This window comes from Camelina sativa, chromosome 14 (assembly GCF_000633955.1).
Source record: "Camelina sativa cultivar DH55 chromosome 14, Cs, whole genome shotgun sequence".
NCBI classification, from domain to species: Eukaryota; Viridiplantae; Streptophyta; class Magnoliopsida; order Brassicales; family Brassicaceae; genus Camelina; species Camelina sativa.
The window spans coordinates 31,083,329-31,093,479 of record NC_025698.1 but is presented as its reverse complement, the minus strand read 5'-3'; the positions used below and the strand labels follow the sequence as shown (position 1 = coordinate 31,093,479).

General features: G+C 33.7%; 3 protein-coding genes across 6 annotated transcripts; all 3 read left to right on the top strand.

The window, feature by feature from the left end:
* LOC104743017 (uncharacterized protein At4g26485-like) lies at positions 671-3,034 on the top strand. 4 transcript variants are annotated; one of them, XM_010464137.2, is made up of 5 exons: positions 943-1,031; positions 1,132-1,258; positions 1,347-1,545; positions 1,661-2,683; positions 2,759-3,034. In XM_010464137.2, exons 2-5 carry the CDS (start codon positions 1,231-1,233, stop codon positions 2,766-2,768), a joined length of 1,260 nt encoding a protein of 419 aa, XP_010462439.1. In that variant the 5' UTR covers positions 943-1,031; positions 1,132-1,230; the 3' UTR covers positions 2,769-3,034. The 4 variants fall into 4 exon arrangements, with proteins under 4 accessions (XP_019091334.1, XP_010462437.1, XP_010462439.1 ...); XM_010464135.2 differs by lacking the exon at positions 1,132-1,258 and having other exon boundaries at positions 673-1,031; XM_010464136.2 differs by having other exon boundaries at positions 946-1,258.
* On the top strand, positions 3,376-4,596 carry LOC109128818. The gene is made up of 3 exons (XM_019235883.1): positions 3,376-3,765; positions 3,881-3,962; positions 4,074-4,596. Exons 1-3 carry the CDS (start codon positions 3,757-3,759, stop codon positions 4,415-4,417), a joined length of 435 nt encoding a protein of 144 aa, XP_019091428.1. The 5' UTR covers positions 3,376-3,756; the 3' UTR covers positions 4,418-4,596.
* LOC104743016 (pectinesterase inhibitor-like) lies at positions 5,627-6,325 on the top strand. The gene has a single exon (XM_010464134.2). The coding sequence runs from the start codon at positions 5,754-5,756 to the stop codon at positions 6,279-6,281; it is 528 nt and encodes a 175-aa protein (XP_010462436.1). The 5' UTR covers positions 5,627-5,753; the 3' UTR covers positions 6,282-6,325.

Below are 10,151 nucleotides of genomic sequence, written 5' to 3'. Positions count from 1 at the left end.
TTGAACTTTTGTAGGTGACTCATCTACAAATAACTTCAAAGGAGCTAAGGTGACTGAAACTTGGACGTACCGACAAAGCTGCATTCTATATTCTCTTATGTTTATTAGGCTGATGCAATGATCTCTATATGGGAGATGATATTTAATTTGTTATAATTTTGTGTATTTATCTGGTTTTTGACCTTTTTGGAGAATATGTAATTGAAAGTGATTGCGAGTCCTGTGCGACTTGTGCATTGTCTTCGAGGAGAGAATCCCATAAACGTCTCATGTTTTGATTCTCTTGTGATATATCCCATCTATCAAAAGACTCTAGGCGGAACGCTTAGCCAGAAGATTTGGTAGGACGCACAGTAATTTGTTTTTGTGTAACTTGATAATACTATGTTGTACTCTTGTTTATTCAATACTATGTTGTACTACACACTTCAGCTTTTAGCCACTGTTCCGAACGGCGGAATTTTGGATACGAATAGTCGCGTTTTGAAGTGTTGTTAAACGATTTTAGTCACAAATTTACCCCCAATCCGCGTTTTGTGTTTTCTTGATGCTAACGCTATAAACAGAACGCATTTTCCAATCATTTCATTTCCAACAATAAACCCCTTTATGAGTAACAGGGATACTACTTTTTGTACTCAAAATGGGCTCAAGAAACAAAACCAATCAATGATCGTCTCTTGTTAATATCGATGTAAAATCCCAATCGTCATTCTCATTTCCATTTTTTGATAGATGAGAAAACTCAACCGTCTCTAGTATAAGTTATAAAGTCACTTTTATTTTTCGAAAAAAAAAAAAAAGAAAAAAACTTTCTAAAGTTTCATTTTTTATTGCTGTAATGGCGATGAGAGAGCTCTCGGAGGTTGAGAGAGATAGCGAGGATGAAGAAGAAGAAGTATGGGTCAAACACTACTCATCGAACCACCAGATACTTCTCGTCGGCGAAGGAGATTTCTCATTCTCTCACAGCTTAGCTACTCTCTTCGGCTCTGCTTCCAATATCTGCGCTTCCTCTCTCGATTCATACGGTAACACTTCCTCTGCTTCCACTGAGATTTTCAGGGTTTTTTTATTTCGTTTGAGTTTTTTTAAGTCTGAGGTTTTAGGGTTTTTTTATGCCACTTTTAGCAAGAGACTCTCAGACTTGTCTGTGAGAAGGACTCTGTATGTTTCGGACTTGTCTGTGAGAAGAATCGAAATCAATTCATAGGGTGAACTCTACTGATTATGGAGCTTCCTCTGAAAGATCAAAGATGTGATTTTTCCTCTTTGTACTGATTAAAGGTTGTAGCTTTAAGTTCGATTTCCTCTGTTACTTCATGTCTTTATGGTGATTGAAGCAGATACTTTGGTTAGAAAGTACAAGAAGGCAAGATCAAATCTTGAAACTTTGAAGCGACTTGGAGCATTACTTTTACATGGAGTTGATGCAACCACACTGCAATTTCATCCTGATTTTCGTTATAGAAGATTTGATCGTGTCATTTTCAACTTCCCCCACGCTGGTTTCCACGGCAAAGAGTCTGATTCCTCTCTTATACGGTGAGCTTCAACGTTTCTTTGGCGTTACAGATACGTTCTTCTTGCAGTTGAAACGTGTAGACTGACTGGTAGCTGCTGCAACTTTTGAGGAATTTGTAGATGTTCTTTGTTGCAGGAAGCATAGAGAGCTGGTGTTTGGATTTTTCCATGGTGCAAGCCGTTTGCTAAGAGATAATGGACAAGTTCATGTCTCGCACAAGAACAAAGCACCTTTCTGTAACTGGAATCTTGAGGAGCTCGCTAGCAGATGCTTTCTTGTGTTAATTCAACGTGTGGCGTTCGAGAAGAGCAGTTACCCTGGTTATGAGAATAAGAGAGGAGATGGGACTAGATGTGACCAACCTTTCCTTTTGGGAGAGTGCAGTACTTTCAAATTCAGATTCTCTCGCGTCGCTAAGGAGCTGTATGCAGAGAAGGTAAAAGGGAAGGAACAAGCATCAAATCTTCCCCAAGGTCTTATAAATATGCAGCCTGCAGTGTCATTTGATCATGGGTATCCCCAACAAATTGAATTTCACGGTGTTAGCCAAAGACCAGTTCCGTTTGATCTCAGCTATCGCGGAGGAGACTATAACTTTTGGCAAGTCCAAGATCCTTGTGTTCAATCAAGACAGAGAACATCTCCATTGGATTACCAAAAACATAGATATTCGCTGTTTGAGGATACCCACTTTTCTCTTGGAAGAAACCATGCCCAGTTTGATGACAGCTTAATAGAGCTGGACAAGTACAGATACACTAAAAGAAGCAGCCTGCTTTGCCAAGACTCTCCTTTTCAAACAAATCATCCTCGCCAAGAACAATTCTATGAAAGCTTTAACCGCCTCAATGGAGTTGCGCTTGATAGTTATGAGGGGATGATACAAAGAATGCTAAAACGGACAAGGTTTCCTCATCTGTACGCTGGAGGATCACCAGAAAGAGACCGCCTGCTTTGTCAAGACTTTCCAGTTCAAGCTAGTCAAGAACCACTATTCGAATGCTCTAACCGCTCGAGTGGAGTTTTTCGTGAAATTTATGACTGGGAAGTACGACGAATGTCAACAAATACCAGCTTTCGCCATCCGTACACTGGAGAATCACAAGAACGAAGCTTCACTAGGCAGAGCAACCACAACATTCATCCTCCACAGCACTGGTAAATCATTGTTTTTTTTTTTTGCATAATCGATATGAAAATTCTTTAGGTAACTAATCTTAAAGAACTTCTCAGGATACGTTGATGGAAACAAGGTGACTGAAGATGATGATCACTCAAGAATCTCTACGGATGGTGTGTAATTTATCTTATGTGTCTATCTATTAGCATGGCAGTAAGTTAACTACTGACAAGTGTCAACTCGAAACTGTGATGATCTCGATGTGGAGATGATATTTTGGGGGTAATTTTGTGTGTATATTTAGTTTTTGAAGCATGTATCCAAGAAATGGTAGTGACTGTGAGTCTTGCGACTTGCATTATCTTAAGGAGATACTCATCTTTATCACTGCTGCAAGATAATTTCTCAATACTTACCTTTTTTTTAAACAGCCTCTCTCGTACTACTGATTCACTCTATGACACCATCTGGACCGGAAGGTTTGATACGACACTTTAACCATTTTGTTTTATAGTAAAATATAGCAACTTACAATATGATTTTATCATTTCTTGTGGACTAATTTAAACGTAAGCTTAGCCGACAAGGCAACAATCACTATCCTAATAATCCTAGCAGCAAAAATACTCTTCAATTTCAACTACTAATCAGATCAGATTAATAAATAAGTACTTTATAATATTGAAGATTGAAATGTCAAGCAAATTACATGGAAATTGATAGTGAAAAATATAATAATAGTAACAACAATAATATATAATACATAGAACTGTTTAACTTTCAAGGAATCTGCTTATGATGACTGAGTCTATCTATAGTCCCGCGTAAATCATAAATCTATGATGATTGAATTTACTACGAAATAGTTTCTATCGTTCGAATTTAAAATAATTAAACTTCGTTATAATTAAATTTATGCTCTCTTTTTTTTTGTCGTTATAATAGGTATATGCCAGTTCTATAAATTAAGTAGATGATCCATGTTCTGTATTTGTAGTTATACAATCACAATTCAATAGATCAAGAAAAATACTCAAGCAACTCTTGGTATCTCTCCTCAATCCAATACCTGATATCGGAATATTATCTCCGACGATATTATTCCGGCAATATGATGAAGGTAAGTGCCATTATCTCCTTCTACATATGTTCCTTTTATTAATTTATCATCAGGTAAATTAGTTTCTTGAGAAACACGAAACTTATATTTGTTTATTTATCTGTGCTTTCTTCAGCAACGAATAGTTCTGAAGATGGATATGAGTGACGGTGAGAAATCGATGAAGAAAGCTATGAAGATCGCATCTGCAAAATCTGGTAATTAAACATCTCTACTACTCTCTGACTAATTTTGCAAGTAACTTGCAAAGGAAGTTAAGTCATGTGAACCGTTTCAGCAAAAACTTGATTTATTTCACTGTCTGGCAGGTGTGAGATCGGTCTCGATTCAGGGACAGAACGATCAGTTAGTTTTATTGGGAGAAGGGATTGACTTGGCAGAGCTAACACGTGAGCTCAAGAAGAAAGTTTGTAACACGAGTATCATCACCGTGCAGGCTGCACCGCCGCCGCAGCAACAGCCACAGCCTATGGGCCAGTACAACCAGATGCCTCCGGCGAGAAGATGTACTTGTGAGATACCAAACTCAGGTTTCTGCGGATTATGTTGTTCTATGAGTCAGCAACATACTACTTATCATATGGTACCATCCCAGTATCCTCCTCCGGTGCTCTATTGTCGTGAGGAGACAGATGTTTGCAGAATTTTGTGATGTGACGCTTTGAGTGTGTTTTTTTCTTTCTTTTGTTGAGTTTTTATCTTAAAAACAAAAAAAAAGATATTCTTATTATTCGGTTCATATGATGTAGTAAAAAAAAGGGCTAATTAAATTCGTGGTGCTGTAAATGTTTTGTTTATGTATTCGACTAATTGATGTATAATATAAATGTTGTGACAGTGCATTATTTTTTTATATATAAGAAATTTGTAAGTTGTGTTTATTTCAATTTGTCTAATGTGATGAAGTAAGTCCACGACCCACGACGACCATATTTAAAAGGGCTTTGCTTTGATGACATATGTGCAACGAGAGGGGACTGGTTCCTGGATTGAGAGAGATGTCCAAATTCCAAACATTCCTTGAGGTTATCGTATATTCTCTTCCCTCAAACACGGGAAGCGTTACAATGTCATTGTCATTATATCCATTATTTAATGCGTCTTTTCAGATTAATTAAGATAATGTTATAGACCAAACTATAACGAATAAACTGAATGAAATCAACTGAAAAAATTTATAACAAAATGCAACTAACTGAATTAAATACTGATTAAAAAAAAAAAATCTTACAAAATCAAAATATTGTAATCCGACTCATTTTTGTCAATCTGAACATTGTGGAAGAACATAAATGATCTTTTTTCCGAAGGGTTTGAGTCTGATCCCCAAGATATAATAATGAGGAAGGCATATGAAAGTGTTGAGGAATAAGTTGAAGAAAGTGTTCAAATCAACTTTGTAGAGCCGTGGAATATATTAAACGGAAGCCCTGAAGTGTAATGTTGATGGGGTTTGGTGAAAGGCTGGATATAAGTGTGGATTAGATTAGGTCTTGAGAGACCAGCTTGGAAATTAAAGGTGTTGTGGATGAGTGGCAGAGTTAGTCCAAGGTCAAAAGAACAATGCTAGAAATAGAGGTCGAAGCTTTAAGATGGGTTATATAAATCACAATGGCTCTCGGATCCAATTTAAAGCATTTCTTGATGACTTCAAGTTGGTGTTCTTCACGAAGGATGTGAATGGAGTGGCTAAAGAATCTAAAATTATACATTTTCTAAGCTTAATAATGACTAGCAATAGGCCCATTATCATATTAGCCCAAGACAGATCAGTTGGTTTCTGTTATTTTCCCGCTTATTTAGAAGGGAAAATAACAATAATATAACAGATTTCTTCAACAACAACAACAAAAAAAAAACGATAAAAACTCATTTCTTCAAATATTGTTTTGGACGTTACATGTTTCTTCCTCCAAATATAAAATCTCTACTCATAATTGAATCATAAACACCACAGCCCTCGATTCCAAAAGCCAATTCAATCAAAGATGAATCAATTCGCCGGAGTTCTCTTCCTCTGCATCGTTCTCCTCTCCTCCTTCCTCGGAAATACTGATTCCGGTATGATCTCCGATCTATGCAAACACTCCGACGATCCAAAACTCTGTCTATCCAGCATTATTTCACGTCCCGAGTCAGGCGAGTTCGCAGGCACCAGCAATCAGATCGAGATCATAGCTATCTCCGCCGCGTCGGCCAACGCTTCAGCCACTTCCGCCTACATCAAGAATAAGCTCGGCAACGAGGATCTTGAGCCGGCGACTGAGGACACGCTCGAGGACTGTCAGAAGAATTACCTAGACGCCGTTGAGCAGCTCGACGATTCGATCTCAGCCATGCTCGCAGACGCGCACGCCGATGTCGACGTCTGGCTGAAGGCGGCGATAAGCGCCATCGAGTCATGTGGAAACGCGTTGGAGTCACGCGCAGGGAACGATGCGGAGCTTTCGCAGAGGAACGATATGTTTCTTAAGCTTTGCAACAACGCTTTGATGATTAACAAAATGCTAACTTGATCAAAATTCATTAATTAATCCCCTATATATATTTGCATGTAATGTATAAGACTATATTCTTCCTCTTTCTTTGTTTCTTTATTTTTGGTTAACTGTTTATTGTTTGGATAAATATTCAAAGAAAACAAAAACAATGAGAATTTTTCTTAAATATCGAATAAACTTAACAATGTTAGAATGTTAGAGAACAGCCCAACTTGACACTCTCTCTTAGGTCCAAATTGTTGAAGCCCGTATATAGAGCTTAACAAACAATACTAAAATCTCAATTTCTTCTGTTCAAAAAGCTTAGAAGTTTATGTGGTCCAACACAAATTTTTAGTTGAGATTTTCCAGTTCAATTCAACTTGGTTTATAGTTTATACAAATGAAGCCGGTACGTTGAATAAGTCTCACGGCTTGGGGGACACTATGATTAGGCGGCGTAGAAATTTTTATGTGAAAAAAGCAAAAAACAATGGTGGAAATCCAACGAAAACGAAACCAGTGGTGGAGATCTACTCGGTCCATCATGCAACTTTTTTCTACTCAAAACCAAAACTCCAACTTATTAGTCGTTGACCTACCATATTTACAACGTAACCAATGTTTTGATTATTCTTCACTAGGGATCATCATCAATAAAAAAAATATATTTCATTATTCTAAATATTTTGAGGTGATCAGAGTATTCAAGTGTCAAATTCTGGTGATAATCTAGACTGATATTTGTAGCAAATGTACGGTCACGATCAAATGAGCGTCATATCAGATTGGTTGCTTGTAAGATTAGTGTTGGGTAGATTCTAGATTCAATATTGTCCCACAAACTGACAAAACGAAGATACCTTTCTTCTCCACTTGTACCAATTATATATTCACACTTGTTCTATGCTTTTAATTCATTTAATTTCCATGAAAATTCAATACTCGGTAGTCCATTCATCACTCAAAATTTTTTTTTTTCACATTACTGTTATAAGCGTTTATAATAATATAGTATTATTATAAGCGCTTATAATAATACCAACTTGAAATAAGAGTTAGTTTTGAATATTGTATATAAAAGAAAACATATGTATGTCAATTGGAACAATTTGCACATCAAGATGATATCATTAGACAAAACTTGCACATCAAGATGAGATCAATAGACAAAACTTGCACTCTTGTAAAGGTATTCATAGATTCCACTAAGACCCTACCATTTGTTGCCTTTCCTCCTCAACAATGATAGAATCTTGCTTTCACTTTTTGAAATATCTGCGTATCAAGTTACTAGTATATTTTTTATCAACCAACTAGATTATACTAATCATACTCTCTATCTAGTATTAAAGTAGCTAGGAAGTATATGTAACTAAAGACATTCTTTTAAAGCGTCCAAACATGATCAAGATTAATTCGACTGGTTGGTTAGTTAAGGATTTAATTTTCACTTCTATAAAAGATGGGCATGAAAAAAATTATATGTATCGTATGTGAAATACTGAAGTGTATGGGAAGATTCAAGTTGAAGAATCCGGCTTGTAACGGCATCTCCAACACACCTCTATATTTGTTTTTTAACTATATTTTAGAGTAAAATCTACTCCAACAAATCTCTATTTCTATTTATATAATAGAGATCTCTATTTCCTCCTCTATATAGAGGAACTCTATTTTTTCCTCTATAATAGAGTTGAACTTTTTTATTTATAAAATGGTTCTTGAAATTTAACACTTTTATATTTATGATCAAAATAAATAATATATATATTTAAATAGTTTAATAATAATTTAATGAAGTGGAAGTTTTGTATTGAACAACACAATACTGAAAGTTTGTCGTAAGATTCAATTCTCATATCAGATAAACAAAAATAACAGTCAAAATTTGGTTTGGTACAAAAGCATTACTCTTATGTTTCACAACTATAAGCGTTCAATTCACAATCCAATCCGCAAAAGCTAAGATTTGCTTATACAACATAACGATAGGTAACATAACGACCACCGGTTTCACTCGGACGAATGATCTTCACGACCTGCCCACGTTTTAGTCCGAAGTATCTTGCGATTGGATCAGTCAATTGGATCCTTGGAAGCTACCAAAACCCATAAATAAAATATATATTTAAATAGTTTAATAATATTTTAAATATTTTAATAATAATTTAATATGTATATTAATAGGATAATTGATAAGTTAAATTTGACTAATTTTAATATTTTGGTTTAAAATTTTTAAAGGTTTTCGTATAGAAAATTTTTAAAGGTTTTTGTATAGAAAAAACATTTTTTAAATTTGAGACTATTATTTGCAAAAGAAAATTTATATAAAATCTTATTAAATATAAATAACTTAAATATTTTAGTTTTTATTCATACCATAATATTATGCAATGTATTTTTTTTAATAAATGTGATATTTAAATAATATTTATGAATGTTAAAAATTTAAATAATATCATAATTTTATGAAAGTTTTATAAAATAAATGGGTTAGTTTGCAACTTTTATAAGTAAAAGGTATTAATAGTAAAATAAAAAAGGAATCTCTACAGAATATTCTTTTTTAGAAGAAAATATAGAAATATCCATTAGAGCAAAAATCACCTCTATTATAGAGTTCCTTTAGTTTTTTTTTTTGACGATCAAACTCCATATATTAAGTTATCGGAGANTTTAACACTTTTATATTTATGATCAAAATAAATAAAATATATATTTAAATAGTTTAATAATAATTTAATGAAGTGGAAGTTTTGTATTGAACAACACAATACTGAAAGTTTGTCGTAAGATTCAATTCTCATATCAGATAAACAAAAATAACAGTCAAAATTTGGTTTGGTACAGAAGCATTACTCTTATGTTTCACAACTATAAGCGTTCAATTCACAATCCAATCCGCAAAAGCTAAGATTTGCTTATACAACATAACGATAGGTAACATAACGACCACCGGTTTCACTCGGACGAATGATCTTCACGACCTGCCCACGTTTTAGTCCGAAGTATCTTGCGATTGGATCAGTCAATTGGATCCTTGGAAGCTACCAAAACCCATAAATAAAATATATATTTAAATAGTTTAATAATATTTTAAATATTTTAATAATAATTTAATATGTATATTAATAGGATAATTGATNATTTTTTCCTCTATAATAGAGTTGAACTTTTTTATTTATAAAATGGTTCTTGAAATTTAACACTTTTATATTTATGATCAAAATAAATAAAATATATATTTAAATAGTTTAATAATAATTTAATGAAGTGGAAGTTTTGTATTGAACAACACAATACTGAAAGTTTGTCGTAAGATTCAATTCTCATATCAGATAAACAAAAATAACAGTCAAAATTTGGTTTGGTACAAAAGCATTACTCTTATGTTTCACAACTATAAGCGTTCAATTCACAATCCAATCCGCAAAAGCTAAGATTTGCTTATACAACATAACGATAGGTAACATAACGACCACCGGTTTCACTCGGACGAATGATCTTCACGACCTGCCCACGTTTTAGTCCGAAGTATCTTGCGATTGGATCAGTCAATTGGATCCTTGGAAGCTACCAAAACCCATAAATAAAATATATATTTAAATAGTTTAATAATATTTTAAATATTTTAATAATAATTTAATATGTATATTAATAGGATAATTGATAAGTTAAATTTGACTAATTTTAATATTTTGGTTTAAAATTTTTAAAGGTTTTCGTATAGAAAATTTTTAAAGGTTTTTGTATAGAAAAAACATTTTTTAAATTTGAGACTATTATTTGCAAAAGAAAATTTATATAAAATCTTATTAAATATAAATAACTTAAATATTTTAGTTTTTATTCATACCATAATATTATGCAATGTATTTTTTTTAATAAATGTGATATTTA